The 20,117-nt window shown below is 43.8% G+C and overlaps 1 protein-coding gene across 1 annotated transcript in view; it reads left to right on the top strand.

The window, feature by feature from the left end:
* PRAG1 (PEAK1 related, kinase-activating pseudokinase 1) overlaps positions 1 to 17,466 on the top strand; it is a 50,168-nt gene extending 32,702 nt beyond the window's left edge. Inside the window, exons 3-5 of the mRNA XM_066617584.1 lie at positions 4,140 to 4,297; positions 9,474 to 10,207; positions 16,251 to 17,466. Coding sequence (XP_066473681.1) covers positions 4,140 to 4,297; positions 9,474 to 10,207; positions 16,251 to 17,270 — 1,912 coding nt within the window. The 3' untranslated portion in view covers positions 17,271 to 17,466. The remainder of the gene's footprint in view (positions 1 to 4,139; positions 4,298 to 9,473; positions 10,208 to 16,250) is intronic.
* Positions 17,467 to 20,117: the final 2,651 nt, after the last annotated feature.

The following is a 20,117-nucleotide window of genomic DNA, read 5'->3' as shown; positions in this document are numbered from 1 at the left end:
CCCCCCCTTTTATTCTTATAAAAACCTTGGAAGATAGGTTAGGATTACTGACCAACTCCAGTGGTCAGAGACTGACCAACCCCAGGTCACCCAGTGACCTTCATAGCTGAGCAGGATTAGAACCTGGTACCCTCTGGTCCTGGCACAGCCCTTTAACCACTATTCCATCCTGGCATTTGATTTTAAGGACTCAGACCAACCCTACATTGACTTCCCATCCCCATCTGCATCCATCACAACTCCATTGTCCTTTAAGGCAGCAAATCTCAAAATTTTTACTGCCATGACCCACTTCAGTGGCAGAGGACAGCCGCATCACATCCCAGAATGCCTTGTGGCTTCCAGTTAGTGCGCCAATATGCCTTGCAGTTTCCAGGTAGTGCAGACCTGTGACCCACATCATGACCTAGAATGCCTTGAGGCTTCTGGGTTGCACCAGTCACACAACCCACCAAAAATCAGATTGCAACTCACAGTTGGAGAACCACTGCTTTAAGGCATGATCTTGTCCCACTCTTGTTTTTATTTTCTTAAACCTCCTGGCCAATAACTTTCAGACCTCCAGTTCTACCACCCTTAGCTGCCCAAAAGGTTCTCCTCTTAATCGACCATACCCATGATGCCTGAAATTCTTTCTCAGAATGCTTATCTTTTCTTTCTCTTCCTTTACGTACCTTCTCATCCTGCTTTCCCCCTGAAGCTTGTGGTTTAACCCCTTGGTCCTCATTTCACCCAGGGAAATCAAGGTACATAAAGCTCCATTTATTCATGTCCGTCCCTTGCCATTTCCTTTTTTTGCCTTCCCTCCTGTGGTTGTCAGTGTTTAGGCTGTAAGCTCTTCTAGGCAGGGACCCATCTTTTGGTTGCGTGAGTGTGTGTTTGTTTGCTTTTGTTACTGTGTAAAATGCCATGGGGCATTTAAATATATATATTTATGGGACTGTACTATTGTAAATAATATTTGCAGAGAGTGCTGGAGGTTGTTCTCTAGAATAACAGTAATTTTTGAGGCCCGGAGCTGCTGTTCCCTAAGCAGCAATGATTTCAGGTTTATCCCTATTCAGAAAGTGCATTTTGCATAAGGCATGAGGGCAGTCAGAATAAAGGAAAGGCTTTCCTCACATATGACTTCACAGCAATCAACGGTGCATTTTGCAAATGCAGCTAGCTGGTTTTTGAAAAGATTTTCCAGTCCTGAAATTGTGCTGCCGAATGCTTTATTCTGCCACTGTTGCTTGGGTAACATTGGCGTGGCTGTTAGGATGTCAGACCCTTCCGAACAAAAGTTTGATGTGCTGTTTTTACACCACTCCCTAGGATGGTGAGTTCCCTATGTATGCATAACGTTAATGGTTCTAATGGTTTTTCACTATTGCTGTTTGTGTTATTTTTGTGGGGTTTTTTTTTTTTTACAGCTATTTTTATTGTTTTGTGAATTTTAAGAATTATGACATTTTTAGATCACAAGAATTGGAGGTTTTTAGACCAAAGGCCAATATACAAATTTTTTACTTAAAAAGTTTTCTTATGTTTCTGCAAAAATCAGTGAAAGGTTGGTGGGTAAGTAGTCTCTAGATGAGTGTGTTTGAAAGGTGACTGCATATTTGTTTTCTAAAAATCAGCAGATTGTGTGCTTGTGGTCTTTCTGTGGGATATTTTTAAAATACAGGGTATGTATGTGTGAGGAATGAAAGAGAGAAAGAAAGAGGGGTTACAGGACAACAACCTAAATCTTAATCCTTTTGTGCATGAAAGAAGCACTTTACTAATTCAAAACTGGACTCAAGTAGACCATAATATAGTCATAATTTCTGAAAGAAAAAAACTCACAGTGACATGTAACAATAGCTTGAATCCTGGTCTATCTCAACGGAACAAAATAAATGAAAGTGAATGGGGGAGAACAAAATGCTGTGTGATCCAGGTAAGGCAGGTGGGGTCTAATGACCCTTTATGCGGTGAAAACTTGCAAAGGTAAAACTGTTGGTGCAAGGGATTTTTCCTTTTCCCCTTCTTCTCACTACTGCCCTCTTAGCCCCTGAAAAACTTCTTCTGAGGATCAGGGGACCTTTGGGAGTGGCCTGGAATGCCATTGGGCTACAGGGAGGAGGGAGCAATCCTTGAAATTTGGGGTGGGTGAGTTTGTGTGTGTAAATGAAGAAGATTTCTGATGGTGCAAAACTCGATGAGACTGATGAGAGAGCATATCTAGGTCTTTCGCTGAGTTGTCGTATCACTGTGGTTAATTTCACACCTTGTTTTTAATGTTGCTCTGTGGGAGGATAAATGCTCCTGCTGGTGGAAGGTGGGGCACATTTCATGTCACATTTTCCTTAGTTTGCCTCTCAACAAAGTTGAATATAGAGACATGGTTTGCGGTGCTCCCCCTGCTCTCTCTTGTTTCTGTCAGGAAAGAGAAATGAAACATGAACAGAACCAACTTGTTACTTGCCAATTGACTAGGAAATCTGCACATTGTGTGTAGCATAGTGGTTAAGAGAGGGAACTGGTTTTTGAAAAGATTTTCCAGTCCTGAAATCGTGCTGCTGAATGCTTTATTTCTGCCAATGTTGCTTAGGTGACTGAGTTGTCTTATCACTTTGGTTAATGGCACACCTTGATTTTAATGTTTCTCCATGGGAAGTCACCAGTTCAAATTTTGCCGCTCTATTCACTGTGAGTGGCCTTAGAGCATGCCACCATTAGTCTCAACCACTTCCCATGTCCTGTGTCTAACACGAGTATAGTTATCTTAATCCACCTTACAGGGTTGTTAAAAGAGTTACTGATGCAACACTTTGGGAGCTTGGGAAAGGTGCCATAGATGAAGTAAATATTACTGTGGACATAGCTGGAGTGCCTGACGTTGCAATCCAAAGTGTTCAGGAAAGCTGTTTTATTTAAAAAAAAATTCATAACTGAGAAGACATAACATCAGAAAATAGCATTGTATTACCTTACGATTGTATCATTGTAGTGGAGAAAGGGAATTCCAAATCATGGTCTCAGTAAACAACTTATTAAGAAAATTCCTCCAGGCTTTTGCTGTGATCTTCACCTGAAAAAGAAATGTTGAATGGGTAAAATTTTGTTTTTACTCAGAAAGGGCCAGTTGAGACAATACCTTCTCCCATCTGATCAGCCCCATGCAATTACGGACATGCGCACTCCCAATAAATGCATGCCCTAGGCCCTCTCCTTGCTTCTCAATTTCTGTAGCTAGTGGCAGGAAGTTCATCCAAACTTCTCTCTGCACATGCTGCTAAATTTGCTTTAAAGGTTTGTCACACAATTGAGAAAACTCTCCAGGTCACAAACAGAGGGGTACAGACATATGCACGTGCCAGTAATCACATGGGGTCAGTTTGGAACGAAAATATCATCCAAACCATCCCAGGGACAGCTTGCACCTTTTTTTAAAGTGATCAACCCTCTGTTCCTGCCTCCTGCTATATGAGGTAAGGCTGTTGTGTTTTATGCAGAAAATAAGAGCACATTCACTCCCCTGCCTTCAGCATGCAGAAACTCAAACAGAAAATGTAGGAATCCTGGGTGGACTGGTAGATCTGCATATTTGTTTTCTTGCATGTGAACAAACAGACAAAATGTGGACATCGTTAACTCAACATTGTGGACAGATTAGCTAGTTGTGCAGGGATGAACGCATATCTCCGTGTTAATAGTGGACAAACATCATAAGGGTCATTTTTCCCAACCTTGAGGCATCTTGGAGAACCTACCTTTGAGTAAATGTACTTGTAGATAGATGCTGCAGCTTGCCTTTTAAATGGCAAGTTTGATTGTCTGTCCTTGAGAAAAAATTCCATAGGTGCCAATTTGTCACCTGAAATGGTATGTCTGTTCAGAAGTAAATTGTTTTATTACTCATTTTTTGCAGTGTCTTGCTTCTCCTTTAGAATGCTTATATAGTTCTCCCAAGCTGTCATGTATCCAGACACTGATCAGGCTGAGACTTGCTTAATGTTTCCAACATAATGGCATAATGTGGTTAGAGCATTCTGTGATTTGCCTGTTTGCCTCTGTTTTAGCTGTTGTTGCTCCACAATCTTCAAAACCCGGTGCAGTGTGTCCTGCATGAATTCACAATATTCTTGTATTGTCATTTCTCCAACCTCTAGGCATTTTTTAAAGATGAACAAGAGTAATTCAGAGTTGGAGAAGCTCAGCAGTTGCTCTACGGAAAACCTCAGTCCACATTTCCAGGGGATTCACATGGCTTTCACAGCGGGCTCCACAGACAGTTTGAATTTGGACACAGCTATGTTCAGCAATGGAGGTAGTTAAATTTTGTGTATGGGTGTGTAATTTCAGTGTTTTTGTAAGATGCAGTCTATACCGTTTCAATGGTGACACACTGGCCAAATTTGATGCAATGCTAAGATAAACCATGATTAACCATGGAAGCATTACTCAAATGTGTCTTGTGTTCATAAACTCCCTCTCCATTTCACACATGCAAAGGGGAAACTGGCTGCCTCTATTCCTGCTTTAAAACAGAGATTTTGTGATGCATCCAATCCTACCACATCCCAGCTTGTTTTAGAATCTAGGCTCAGTTTAATATCCTGGCTTGTCCACAGACTATGGTATGAACACCCTGCATTTTGGCAGGTTCAGACACAAAGACAAATCCCAGTTTGTTATAAGACCAGAACCAGAAGCACTAAACTTCCTCTCCATATATGTCCAGTGGGTGTGACCTGTCCTGAGTGTCGGCTGCCTTGCTTGCCCATTAATTATTTTGAACATCCAGGTTCAAATCCCTGCTCAGCTAGGAATTTCCTGGGTGACCTTGAATCTGTCACTGTCTTTCAGCCTAACCTAATTCACAAGGTGGGAATGAAGCATGTACACCACCCTGAGCTCCTTGAAGGAAAGGCAGTACTGTATAAAAAATGTGAACTATTAATTAGTATTTATACCCCACTTTTCTACTTAACATACAAATGCTCAAAGTGAGAATAAACTAGGATTCATTCTTAGTGGCCAAATTATGCCAAAGCTAAGTGGAAGCTGTGCATAACAGGATAACACAACCCAGAACAGAAATTGAGAACTTGGGTTGAATTGGGTTTGGGTTGAATTTGGATCAAACAGCTGACAAGTCTCTTTGTGATGAAGGGCCTGTTCTGTTCTGTCTGCAGTCAGTGAACTTGTTGATCACACTTCCTAGCATGTCTGTAGAATGAGGAGCAAGTCATGTGCCCTTGCAGGCACTGGATTGTACAGCTGGGGCTGCAAAACTAGCTAGGGAAGGCTGCTGGCAATAAAACGGGCAACAGGAAAGCCAGCGGCTGTCCTTTGAACAGGCCTCTTTGTCTCACTCTTATGTTTGCACCGTGAAAAAGTAGTGAAAAGGGAAAGGGGTGAGAAATAAAGCAGCATAAAACTCATGTGTGGCTGCAGGGGATTCTGGAGCACGTCATAGGGCTCACAATCCGTTCATGTGGAGTTCTGCTCATGGGGGTTGTCCAGCCTTGCTGTTGCCCCACACAAAACTGAGAACATACCTTGCAGTTGCATGTTGCAGGGAAAGTTCAGTCTTGGTGGGAATGCTGTCACTCAGGGAAGTTTGTCTGCCATGATTGATTTTCTTACTGAGCATTTCTTGATAAGCATCTGAGGAACCTCAGGAGTCCTAGGAACACAATTTAAGATTGTTTCTGTTGTAATCGCAAGAGTGCTTTTCTCAAACTGTGTGCTGAGAGAAATAAATAAATGAAACGAGTACAAGTTCCACCGAAAGATGAAGCTGCCTGCTGTGTCTCTGCATGATTTATTGCTCTGAAGCTTGGGGTAGGTAATTCTTATTCCTAACACACTCGAAAAGCAAGTCTTGTTGAGTGTGAGAGTGAGATGTCCTTCCAGCCTTAATTCAGAAAAAAGTGAGCCTCAGATACTAGGAGTTCGGGAAGGAATGTGTGGCTTGCCCTGTTAAAGAATGCCATGCCACAGCCAAACACACTTTTTTCAATATGTGTTTCTGAGGAAATATGCTTTTTTTCCAAGGCCTTGTAGGGCTTACCAGGTTGCTTAAATATTTACCCAGTACCAGCTTCCCTACTCTTTGGCAGTCAGTGTCCAGCTCTATGGCAGATAGCCATTTTTCTCCAGATCAGTATACAACATTGACTCCATCATCCTAAATAACATTTCATTCCTCAATTAGATGGAGTCATTTATAGTATAGTTTGGTAATATAGGCTGCCTTGTCCGTCATTAGTACTGCCTCCATAAGTGGAAACATGCTTTGAACCGCACATGTCTGTGCAGTCACATTTCAGTTTTAAGCCATTTCTGCCCAATGTTGCTTATACACAACAGGGATCAAATGTGTACACCTGTGGGCCAGGCAGAAATGGGCTAAGGTGCCCAAGCATTTGAGGGTTACGGCAAGGAATTGGAGGGAGGCAATTTTGGCAAGGAACTTGCTTGATAGGATTCATGGGAAAATGATAGGCTGCATCATTTCAGAGACTAGAGAACAAATGGCAGGCAGGCAGGCAGGCAGGCAGACATAGGCTTGTCAATAGCCTGTGGTGAGTAGGAAACATCTCCAGAAGAGCCTGTAGGTAAGCATTTCAAGAGCTTTTTCTTCTAAACTGAAGGTGGGTATTTAAATAAAAAAAAAATTGTTGACTGTACCAGAGCCCTACAGTGTGGTGCAGTGGACACTGGACTAGGGAGACATGGATTCAACCCTTTCAGCCAAGAAGCTCACTGAAAGTTCTGGAGCCAGTCATTGTCTTTCAGGTTGCAACCAGAGATGACTGCAGAAGAACCTACCCACTCCACATAAAGTAAAGGAGTTGAATCCTCCCGTTCTTTATTTTTCCTTGCTTTTTACAAGCCGTTTTGCAAGGGATTTACTTCTGGTTATGGAGTTCCACTGAGAGAGAGAGAGAGAGAATCATTTTTAAAAAGTGACTCTGGCAGGGGGAAGAATTCAGCTGTCTCCACCCACTCATCCCAGTGCTTATGTAGCACTCTCAGTTCTGCACATGGATTAGCTCCTCTCACATCTGGTTTAGCCGTTAGCCTAACACAAGATACTGAGTGGTTGTGTGTGAGGATAAAATGGCTAATCCCCTGTGCCAGCCCACAGGATGCAGTGGAGTCTGCATCAGGAGGACAGGTTTGGGCCATAAGTCATTTTTGTTAAAATGGTTATGTCTTGATTCCTGCCTATATAGGTGAACAAGATGCTGACTGTAATAGTTGCTTAATGTCTGTAGTAAAAAGACCCTTTGGATGGTTTGGAACCAAGTGAGGATTTGCCTTTGCCCAGATATATTTGACAATCCAACATTTAACAGTGAACTCCTTGGTTTTACAGTTGCTCTGAGCTTATAGGAAAACTGCTACTAAAAGGTATTGACTCTCTACCATTAGCCCATATTCGGTTTGAACCCTCCTTTGGATTAAGTCATTATGGCTGTGATTCACCAAAGAACTTTGAAGTTAAGCGTGCTTAAGAGCCCAATCCTATGTATGTCTACTCAGAAGTAAATCCCGTTATAGTCAATGGGGTTTACTCCCATTACCATTAGGAGAGTGGATAGAATTGTAGCCTAAATCTCTCCCATGGAAAACAGTGGGACTTCAGAGTACTTGTGTTTAACTGGATTGTGCCTAATAATTTTTGATAATTGTTGATGATCTTCCTTAAGTCAACATGAAAATTATTCTTGCTTGTTGTGGCAGATGGGATAGAGTAGAACAGTTATTTATGAAGACATGAAGTTCTCTTGCTCTCCTATGTAACTCCCAATGAATAACCTTGGTATGGTACCACCCTCGAGGCCGTGAATGCTATAAACCTACCTCTCTTATGAAAAGAGCCCACAGTAATCAAGCACCAAAATCAGATCTAACCCAGTGTGACACGGAAATGCACAAGGCACAGAATGATTGTTAAAAGTAAAATAGGCTGTGTTTAGAATGGCATTTAAAACTAAAAGGCCAAAAATACATAATAAATTACAGAAATCACTGAGGCATTTTCTTTCTCATTCTGCCTTATAGCTAGGGAGGGTCCTTCAAAAAGCTTACCTGGTTTCAAAAATCCTTTTGTTCAAGCCATTTCCAAATAAAGGCATGTTCTTTGGAATAAAGAGGCCATGCAGAAAGCTCCTTTTGCTGCATCAACCTTTATGAGCACTTTTTTGTTCGAAAGCTCTGTGTGTGTCCGTGTCCGTGTCCGTGTCCGTGTCCGTGTCTGTGTCCTAAGTAATGATGAGGTTCATCCCATGGTTCCATTGAATCTTTCCTCAGACAAAGAGAAGGGGTCGGTATTTTAATAGACGGAGGCAGTCTCACAGGGGAAAAGGACAGCCTAGCCCTTGTTTTGAACTTGCGCCAATCCATGTTGGCCACAGTTACGCAGGGCCAGATATATACCAGTCCATCAGAGAAGCTTTAGTCATTGTTAAGTTCTCATTTTTCATACTAAACTGGGGGTGGGGGGAGGAGGGTTTTGGACTTTCTTTAAGTGCAGAGCCATTAGTTTTACTAAAGAAAAGTCGGGGTACACCTCACATCCCTACAGAGTACTCTGGCAAGAAACTGGAAGTTTTTCTAAGTCTAAATCATGTGCAGGGCACTCAGACTAGCATCACTTATCCAACAGGATGAAAGGAGAGAGTGGGAAAGCTTGAGGCTTCTGCTGTGAGTGACAGACTCTGATGCACTTTGACATATTGAATTAAGTATGCTCTCAGGTAACCAGACAGTTCACTAAAAGGGTTTTATGCCCAAGAAATATGGTGCTTGTCATTTCAAGTGTCTAAACCATAAAAATCCAAACAGTTTCCATCATCCATGTCTTGAAGTAATGCAGAACACACTCACAGACATTTCTAAGCATATAACAATGCATGTCTGTTCAAAAGTCCCACTGAATTAAATAGGCCTCAATTCCTAGTGAGTGTGATTATGACTGAGGTTTTAACAGAACAGATCCATGTAAAATCATTTAGTTTGGTATTTCAGCTTCTTTCTTCAGTAACATGAGAGAGCTTAGATTTCAAAACAGGAATTAAGATTCAAGGTGGTGATTTTGGAACGTTTTCAGGAAGATAATGTCTTCCAGGGGGTAAGGGAGGTGCAAGATATACAGGTGCAAGAATGGCTTAGTATAAATCTTCATCATAAGCATGCTTATTAGGGACTAAGTCCTATTGAATTCTGTGGAAGTTATTTTTGAAACTACGTGGTCTTTCTCCACAAATGTTACAGGACGATGCCACAGCAGTTCCTATGTCACATTTAAATCTTCCCTCAGACATGAAGTTCTCGGTCTTTTAATAAGCATTATCCTTTGCTCGTATGCTTACCTATTGGGATAGAACTTGATACTAAGCCTTGCATCGTAAAACATCTTTATTTATCCATGCTGGTTGGGCTCTTAGTAATCTCTGGCTTATAATGGGTTTATTATCTGTATATTTCAGGATTGTCATGCAAAACGAGTCTTCATTCACCCACCCATACCGAGAAGCACATCTTTCCTTCAGTCCGTTTCCCTGCATGTTCCGGCAAAGACAGGCCACACTATACACCCTTACAGCCACCCCCTCTACCGCAAAAGAAAACAGTCAGCAGAGCTGTTTCCTCACCTGATGGTTTTTACTGGGGGCCGGCCTCTCCAGCTAGAGCAGCAATTCCCACAAGCCCCAAGCTGAGCTTCAGTCAGTCAGAAAGTAACGTCTGTATTCGTGAGGATTCTCCATTTGCCTCCAATTTGGGACTTAACCACCGAACACTTTCTTCCTCTGAATCACTGGAAAAAACCTCCAAAGGAGCCCACTCCCCATTTCCGCATTCTGGTAAGCACAGCAACCTCTGCTGCATCCAGAACAAGAATTTGCCATCCTCCTCCCAGCACACTATGTCCACCCAGGTTTCCTCAGGCTCCAGCCTTCAGCTCCACAACCTCCTCAGCAACATTGACAACAAGGAGGGTGTGTATGCCAAGTTAGGAGGGCTCTATGCGGAATCCTTGCGCCGCCTCGTTTCAAAATGTGAAGACTGTTTTATGCGCGACCAGAAAAGTGAGCTGCATTTCAACGAGAACAACTGGTCTCTTTTCAAACTGACGTGCAACAAGCCCTGTTGCGATTCAGGGGATGCCATATATTACTGCGCAACCTGTTCCAAGGATCCCTCTAGCACCTATGCGGTGAAGGTACGTAGAGCTCCATAAGAGAAATTTCATGCATCTTATTGAAACTCCTCTCCCAAAATGATGAGGTGGTACTTTGGGTACTTAAGCTGAGGAGGAACCCCCTCCTTTATTAAAACCCAAACCAAGTCCCCCTGAAAAAATATAGCTAGCCTTACTTAGAAATAAATTTTGGCTTCCTTCAAAATTTCTCACATATGTTGTTCAAGAAAGAACCTCCTTGTTTTTCACTTCAGGGGGAATTTCACTTTAGGAGAAATTTGCCATGACTCTCGTTAGAAATGACTCTCGTCAGATCAAAATCTTTCTGGTGTCTTTTGAAATTTCTTAGATGCTTTGCCTGTGGAGGCTTTCACTTCAAACAAAATTTCAGGGGTAACACACACCTCACAGTATCAACCCAACATAGGGCTCAAGAGCTGCCTAGGTAGACCAGAGGTCACATCTTCAAAATCAAGCCAGTTTGCAGTGTCTAGTCCAAGCAAGCAGAAATCCAGAGTTGAGCCAACTCCAAGGGATCAACCTGAAGGTTACCAAATAAAAACCAGAGAGAGCACAACATTTACAGCATCTGCTGACCAGCCTGCTAGCAGCTGCTTCCCCTTTCTAAAGCGGACCTGCTGGGAAGCTGGAACCAAGCCAGTAAGGTGCAGCTGGGCCTGGTTGCCATGGTGATACTTGCAACACCAATGTTGCAGAGTCAGGCTAGGAGCAAGTCTTGACACCTGCACTCCCATCTGGTGTTGTGCCAACAGCAGACAAGTCATGTAGCCCTGTAATCCATGGGATGCTATGTTGGCACAGGTCACTGGTGAAAGAATGTTGCGAGGCACCAGGTACGATTCACCAGGCAGTTTCACTCATTTAAGCTCCATCAAAACGAATGGCAGTTGAGCTTGTGGTTAACACTTGTACCCCTAGCCCTTCTCCTATCCCTGAGCTATGGAAGTTTAACAAGTGAAGCTTTTCCTAATATCGTGATGATTGGGAACTTGTTTGCAAGGCCAAGATAAATTAGGGGAAAACTTTACCTTTGCTAAAAGGTAAAGGAAAAACTTTGCTAAATTTCTGTACGCCAGACTGCTAGTAAAGGCACAGGAGTAGAGCCTGTAAAAATGTGGCCGCCTTAGTTGCTCTCTAGTGCAACTCCCATCATTTTGCTTGTGTAGGATATATTTCTGGTTGATTCATGTGTCCCAGGCCTTTTTAATTTGGTTCCAGTTAAGATATCCCTTTCCCCACAAAGAGACCCTTTGTGCTCATTAACATGCCTTTTGAACATTTGCCGAATTCTGTGCAAATTAGCCAGGGTGGATATTGCTAGAGACTGATGTTGTCATTATTGATAAAAATAGCACTATTTCATCTTTTGAGGCAACTAACACAAACGAGTACATTGTCTCAAAGTCTCAGAATCAAGAGAGAGCCCATTCAGATTAATATAAGAAATCACACAGTATTGCACACACATCATAATATATTTACAGCCCAATCCTGTGCGTTTGTTTGGAAGTCAGTCCTATTGATTTAGCTGTACGTTTAACTGCAGCCTTAGTTTCTCTGAGCGTTGTAGAGTGCATTATGTTTTTGAAATGTGACTATCGTATTTTCAAGTTCTTCTTCAGTAACAAAAGCTGGAAACTTATTTTTTCAAAATAAAACACACACATACACCCCAACATTTCCATGATATTAACAAGATGGGGCATTTAAAAAGGCCACATTGGCTGCATCTGTATACACTTGCTCTAGAGCAGGGGTGTCCAAACTTTTTGGCAGGAGGGCCACATCATCTCTCTGACGCTGTGTTGGGGGCTGGGGGAAATTTACATTTCAAATTTGAATAAATTTACATAAATGAATATATTAGAGACAGAACTTATATGAATAAATGAATTTTACTGAGCTTTTTTGTAATGCACGTGAGATCCAGAAAAGGGGGGTTGTTAAAATAATTCATGACACATATAACACACCTCTTCCCTGGGAAAAGTACAGAACAAACTTAAGAGGAGTCAGAGTGGGCTTCTCCTCCCCCCATGCAGGAGCATGTTTTTACTCTCACTCTCCCCCCCCCCAATCCTGGCAACAAGCAGCAGCAAAGGAACACAATCAGTCAGGGAGCTGGTGGGCACCTCAGGACCGGAGTTTGTTTCTCCTCATTCACACAGAGAAGGGAACTGCCTGTCTCCCCCTCGCAGACCCTTCCCCAGCCTGCACCCAGCACCAAACAAACTTAGAAGCAGACAGAGAGCTGTGCGTATTTCCCCATTCGCAAACAGACCCCCCACCTTCCTCCCTCTCTGCCAGCAACCCCAATCAGCAAAAGCAGTAGGTTTCCTCCCCATTCAAACATCCCATGAGTTCTTCCCTGCAGCACCCACCTCCAACGCCGAGCACACCCAGCCCAATCAGATCCACACTTTCCTGGGAGTAAGCCCCATTGACAGTAATGGAACTTACTGCTGAGTAGACATGCTCTCCAGCTGCATTCAAACATCCCTGTGATTTCTTCCCTGCAGCGCCCATCTCCAACACCAAGCACTCACAGCTCATTTGGATCCACACTTTCCTGGGAGTAAGCCCCACTGACTCTATGGGACTTATTGCCGAGTAGACATGCTCTCCAGCGGCATTCAAACATCTCGCAATTTCTCCCTTGCAGCACCTGCTTCCCAGCACACACAAGCAGCACAAATAGACTCACAGCTTCCCCTCCCTCCTCAGTGCCTGCCCCCCCCCAAGCCAAACTCAAGCAGGACAAACAGACCCAGGACTTCTCACCCCCATCCTCAGCTGCAGCCTCCCCAACCTAATGGGAGGGTTGCGGATGGGCGGGGCTCCTGCTCTCCTGTGAGTGCTTAGCCTTTTCCTCGCTGTAGCTGCGAAGAGCAGTCAGGCAGCGGGGGCTCCGGTGGGTCTCCAGCGGGCCAAGTGCCCATTGGAGATGGGGGGCTCCCTGGGGGGCCGGATTGGGGCCCTCTGTGGGGCCGCAAGTGGCCCGGGGGCCGGGGTTTGGGCAGCCCTGCTCTAGAGTGTCCATATTTTTTAACATTTGAAAGGCCACAAATGGCTACAGATTCCTTTGACTGAACCCTCACCAGAGCTTAGAGAGCCTGAAACCTGTGTGATTTCTAGTCCCGCCATCTCTTTCTTGATACTGTGAGTTGGGGGTACTCATTTTCAATGCATCACACGTAGCGCCGTCTGCACTGTTGCCGCTTCACAAAGAAAAAAGGCCCGCCTCCCTGTCACTTGGGTTACTTGACTCAGTTCAGACTCCCGGCAGATGCGTACTACAGAGAGAGTGTGTTTGTGAGAGACCTTTTTTTGTGCTCATTGCCGAGGACATGTGTGCCCCTCTGTTACAAAATTGCCTTTATTGTCTGACGCCGGCAGACAGTAGGCCACTGAAGCTGAGCCAAAGAACTGAGACACAAGCTCGGCTACTTTGTACATGTTCTAAGTGGGGAAATTTTAGCTAGGCAGTTTTCAGGAATGCTTTCATTTTCATTGCTGGAATATTTCTGATAGACAGTAGTTTCAGGGCTTAGCAGCTAAATATTCTTTTTTATCCATGCCTGTGATATGAATTTCAGACATGAAAGGAGATCAGATCACTGCCTGAAGTCAGGCTTCAACAGGCCTGACTATCTGAAAGTTTGAACTAAGACAAGGTTCTTCTCTTCCCTCAGAATCAAGATACTGTTATCTTTCTCACACACATGATTGGGAGAAAGTGTAGTCAGAACATGCTCACTCTCAACACTTCTTGTTGATATGCATCAGAAGACTCTAGACTGAGAACACAGGTATTCACGGGGGGGGGGAAGAACAGAGGCAGTAGGAAGACACAATTTGGAGGGGAGAAGTGGTAGGCTAGGGAGGAATGGTTAGGGTCCAGTCCTATCCACCATTCCAGCACGGATGCAGCTGTGCCAGTGGGATGCACACTGCATTCTGTGGTAGTGGGGCAGTTATGGAGGCTTCCTTAAGGTAAGAGAATAAGTTCCCTCACCTTGGGGCTGAATTGCAGCTACAACGAAACTGGAAAGTTGCATGGGATTGGGTCCTTAGGTCTTTACTCACCGAATGCTTGAACTCTTTCCCTCTGTCACCTCTTTTTCCCCAGTCAGGTTCCCAGATACCACATCTGAGAGAACAGCAACTGAAGCAGAAGAGGAGTGTGGGAAGTAGTCCTCTCCTCTGTCTGCCACATCTCCCCCAAATACACACATGCACTTTTAAGATGTTGAGTAGAGAATCCGTTTCCAAGATCTCAGCATGCTGTGAATGTTTGTTTATTTAAATTATTTATATCCTGCCTTTCCCTCAAAATAGAGTGCCTCAGGCTGCACACAACATGGAGAGAAACTCGTATAATGCCAAAAGAGCAACAAAATTAAAACAAAATACAGCAACAAAACCCAGAGCAGCTATTTAAGAAGGGAAGACTGAACAGAAAAGGAAAGTCTTCAAAATGCTAGTCTTCCAAAGGCTAGCAGGGAGGGGGCTGTTCCCTCCCACTGAGAGGGAGTTCTGTAATAAAGGTGCCACCACAGAGAGGGCTCTACACTTGGTTGCTGTCACCCGGCCTCTGCCAGAGACAACACTTGCAGCAAGACCCCCTTTGCTGACCTTACCCCTATAAGCCTGCTGGCAATTCTGTGACAAGATCATTGTGATAACAAGATAATTGTGTTGTTTTGATTTATTTCTTTACAAAGTGTAAGTGCAATGAAATAGGAAATGTTGGTTGAAATCTTTGCAACTACATGTTCCGTTTAAAATCAACACCGTTTTCAACAGCCTAATTAATTATACTTGGCATGACAGTAATAGGGAACAATAGCTGCATAAAATATTCTGTATAGTATTCAGATGCTTCTGTCAAGAAAATAAAAATATGTTGAGTGGCATCAAGCACGCCTTCCCAATGCCTCCAAGGGGGCAAGAGCATTCAAAAATGGTTTGTTAATGATATTTCAATATAAAATGCAATTAAAATAAGTTTGCTATCCGAGGTCCTTTTCAATGACCTTCTTCTCATCCCCCAGCTCTGAATTCTCTAAAAGAGTTCTTGCAGCTGCAAGACAACAAGCTTTGACCTCAAAATATACAGCATTTTAAATACACTTCTTTGTTCATAGATCTTTTTGAATGTTTTCAGACTCTGTTGCTTTATCCAAACAAAAAATTTGTTTTACATAGAGAGAGAAAAATAGTCCAGGGCATCAGGCCATCTCCACTTAATATCCAGTCTCTGTTTTCTTTCTTGTCCAGCTTTAAAAAAAAAAATCTTTCTTTTTTATTGCTCAGTCAGAAACAGTTATTGACCTTCAGAATATAGAGGTTGTAGCATTTTCTACAGAATACAAAAAGAACTGTTTCTTGTGTTTATTTTTGCACCCAGGCTAAGAAGGGTACACTTGCTTCAGGGATGTGTGGGCTCTTAGATGACTTTCCAATCCAGGATCAGGTATAAATAAACCCTTGAATCAAACCTTTGAATAAAAGTGCTTATGAAGAGAATGTTGAGAGGCACTGCAGCTTAGAGAGCCTAGAGTACAATGGAACAAGCCCATTTTTCTACAGAGACTCCTGAAGTCACTGTGTTGTCACTTTGTTTCATGAACAAAACAATAAATTGACATCCGTTTGAGGGAAGGAATAAAAAGGCAATAAAAATAGCCATTCTGTGGTACCCAAATCTTAAGGGAAAATAGACCCTGAATTCCTACTCTCAGCTCTCCCTCTGCAAGTGACTGGAGGGGGGGCACATTGCGGCTACCAGCTGAGAAGGACTTGGTGGGCTAATAAGATTCCAGCTGAGCACCTGGTCAGATACACACTGAAATGCTCTCAGAACTTTGCCCTACTGAGCAGGCAGCCTGCCTGCTTAATACTTCTGACAATTTTGGGGGTTCATATTTCTCTGAAGCCATCTCTTTGTTATTTGTTTCCATCTTCTCCTTCATCGCCCCCCCCCCATCAGATGACTGTCTTGGTCTCTGCTTCTGTCACTTTTCTACTTTTCTATCCACAGATCTGTAAATCTCAAGACACTAAAGCCGCCACCTCCTGCTGCACCCCCTCCGTTCCCATTCACTTCAACATCCAGCAGGACTGTGGGCACTTTGTCGCCTCCGTGCCCTCCAGCATGTTGAAAAATGCCTCTGCAGATGGCCAGTGCCCCTCCCGTGCTACTACTGAGCAAGACTGCGTGGTTGTCATCACCCGTGAAGTACCACACCAGACTGCAGCGGACTTTGTGAGGGGCGCTGGGTCTCTCCATAAAACTAAACCGGAGCTGTACGAGAGGCGGGTATGTTTCCTGCTCCTGCAGCTCTGCAATGGCCTGGAGCACCTCAAGGAGCACAGCGTCATCCACAGAGATCTTTGCCTAGAGAACTTGCTGCTGGTACACTGCAGACCTCCTCTCCCCTGCAGTAAAACCAAAGAGGACAAGCACCTGCCCAGGCTTATCATCAGCAACTTTTTGAAAGCTAAGCAGAAGTCGGGCACCACAGAGTCTAAAGTGAAAAAGAACCAGGCCCGGCTGGCTCCTGAGATTGTGTCCGCTTCCCAGTACAAAAAGTTTGACGAGTTCCAAACTGGGATCCTCATCTATGAGCTGTTGCACCAGCCCAATCCATTTGAAGTGAGAGCCCACCTCCGAGGGCAGGAGTACAGCCAGGACGACCTCCCCCCACTCCCCAACCTCTCCATTTATTCTCGGGGTCTCCAGCAGCTTGCTCACTTGCTCCTGGAAGCAGACCCCATCAAACGCATCTGCATCACAGAGGCGAAACGAATACTGCAGTGTCTGCTCTGGGGTCCCAGGAAGGACCTAACAGAGCAGCCTCTTAACCATGAAGAAGTTCTTCACAATGCTCTTCACAACTGGATTGACATGAAACGGGTCTTGTTAATGATGAAGTTTGCGGAGAGGGCTGTGGACGCAGAGCGGAATGTCGAACTGGAAGACTGGCTGTGTTGTCAGTATTTAGCCTCTGCAGATCCGTTTTCTCTCTCTAAGTCTCTGAAACTTCTGCAGCTGCTTTGATCTCCACAGCTTTTGAAATGTGGCATAAGATTGAAGGGAAATTGAAAAAGAGTTTTCTCGGAGCGATCTCCTTATGGAAAATGGTACACATTGCAGTTCTCTGTGTGAAATGATTCATTGAGTAAAACGGACCATGTTTCACATTCAGTTGCATCAGAGTAGATCAAAGTCACATAAATTTCAGGGTAAATGTCATTGTGAGTGTTGTAAACTGTAAACAGTGTATCTAGAATCCAGCAACAAATGTTTTGCCAAGTAACACTCAGAAGCAAGCCGTAAACAAAATGTGTGTGTTTTTCCTATTGTGGATGATTTTTCTCTCCGTAGGGTGTTTTTGTTACTTTCATGACAACTGTGATCACTCTTGGAACAAATGTTTTAAACATATGTTTTAAAAAGCCAGTTCCCCAATACTTTTCTTTTTGCAGCGCACACGCGTGTGCACACATTTCCATTTGAAATCCTGCAGGGGAAAAGCCACTTGAAATTTGGAGCAGAGAAAGAGTAAAACACCCTTCCCTTGACACTTCCTCACTCGGGATTCCTCTCTGCTTTAAAGGCACTGAAGCTCTTTTAAATGTCTTGGCACATACCATGCAGTTTTCACCTAAGTGTGCGAATAGTGCAGATCACAACCAATAAACTACATGCAATAGACATTCCATTAGCAATATGATGTAAAGAATGAAAAAGTTTTCAATGCAATGGGAAGCAGCATACTGACTTACTAAAACTACTATGAACCCCTTGCAGGAAAAGTGCTGATAAGAGTCACTGTATAGGATGGCAAAAGCACCCCCAGCAAAGCTAAGTGGCTCAGGCAGGATGCTCAGAAGTCCCAGTGAGGTCAGTGAAAGCTACCGCCAGTTAAGGATGTATAGGATTTCAGCCTCATAGAGCATCCTTCTGTAACGTTCGCAGGAAATGGAATCCATAAGAGATGAATCTCCTTGTTGGAAACTGTGTCTCCTGTTATGCTCTAATGTGTATGTTTGTGTGTTCTGCTGTGGGCGATGTGAGTAATTTGAAAACCTCTGGAGTAGAGCGGGTGCTGTGCTGTGATAAACATCCTTTCTTTCGGTTAACTTGTGTGGAGGCAATCAAGGATTTCTTTGGCCTACCAGCCAAGTTGTCTACAGAGGAAGGGGAAGAACAATGGAGACTTTACTTTGCAGGCTTTGTACCACACATACAGTAAGAACAGCAGATGTGGTTTATTAGTCATATCACGATTGGCTTGGATATCTTTCCACTTTCCCATGCAAAACTGATAGCCAAAGAGAGGTGGGGCCTTTTAAGAGCTCAGTACTGGAAAGGGACTGGAATAGCTCACCAGACCAGAGGAATTTGTAAGGGAGAATTACATCCTTGATCAACCACTGGTTTTACTAGTGAGCCAAATCCCTCTCTCTGCACTTTTGCAGTCCTGGGGTTGGAATTGAGGGGCGCAGTAGCATTATACTGGATGGATTTTTACCCAAGGCCAACTATTGTTTTTTATCCTAAATTATGCCAGCATCATTACTCTTTTGTTTACCTCCACATTCTATTTGTTTAAACTTGAACCAAGTTAATTAAAAAGGTGTAATGAGTTGAAACAGTTGCAAACCATGCCTCTCAAAGGGGTCACTTTATTCTGATGCTGTGCTTTTAACTGTTTAAATGTGAAACAGGTAAAGCTTTTCTGGGGGTGGAAATAAAATGGTGGAGAATGAATTATCTGCCCAAATGCACCAGAGAGCATTTTTAACAGTGAGGCATAAGAGGAGCCCCACTGGATCAGGTCAAAGGCCCATCTAGTCCAGCTTCCTGTATCTCACGGTGACCCACCAAATGCTTCAGGGAGCACACAACAGACCTGTGTGAAGCAGCTTGAAATCCTGTGCCCTGGTCCATCAGAGGGTTGAATTTCAACATGTGCAGCTTGTCATGCAGGCCTGAGGTCAACTTGCACGTCCCCCTGTGTCCAGGATCCCATATTCACAGATTCACATCTGTGGTTCGCCGCTCCCCCCTGCATGCACATTACTTATCTGTCTTCTTTACTGTGGTGCTAAGCACTCATGTTTCTTCCTTTGCAGCCTGTTATAGAATCCTAGAGGAGGAACAGGAGAAGAGCGGTCAACTGGAACATTAGAGGAGGGAGACAGAATGCTATAGTGTTCTCTTAGTCTCCCTCCTCTAGTGGTCTAGCTCACTTCTCACGTTCCTCCTGTAATGTTCCATAATGGGCTGCAAAGGAAGAAACATGAGTGTTTGGCTCCACAGTAAGTATAGGGTGCCCTTTTATCTGCTGTTTTGGTATCAGGGAGGTGGGAATGTATTCCCATGGATATGATAGGGGAACACCTCCTCTTCTGTTGAGGAGCCACTTTCTTTACACCTGGTTACACTTGCTACTTTTTGTTCAACTTGCACTCTGCAAACAAGAAAAAGAAGTCAGTGCCACTTGTGTGAGGCGCTGTAGGCCACCTGCTGCATAAGCAACGGTCTGCAGATGGGATTGAAGGATATATATTCAGTAAGGGCCAATTCCCTGCCTTTGGGGTGGAGCATTTGCAGCAGTTTTGCCAGGAAGAGAGTCACTGGTTTAAATCCCGGAATCCCTGCGCAGTGGGAAGATTTTTGGTTGTGGAGAACACAAGAACCTGTTTGATCATTCTATGCCAGGATTCTGTCCACTTAGGATCTACAAGAGCTACCCAACAGAGATCCTTTGAAAGAATTCCTGCCTGACCCCACCACCTTATGTCCACAAACTGGTGTACATTAATGTTTAATAGAACACTGTTAGGTAACCAGCATTGTCACAATTCGTCTGTAGTCTGGCGACAGCTGGGAAGCTGG

Source organism: Tiliqua scincoides, chromosome 2, assembly GCF_035046505.1.
Source record: "Tiliqua scincoides isolate rTilSci1 chromosome 2, rTilSci1.hap2, whole genome shotgun sequence".
Classification (NCBI taxonomy): Eukaryota; Metazoa; Chordata; class Lepidosauria; order Squamata; family Scincidae; genus Tiliqua; species Tiliqua scincoides.
This window is presented reverse-complemented; position numbering and strand designations above follow the sequence as displayed.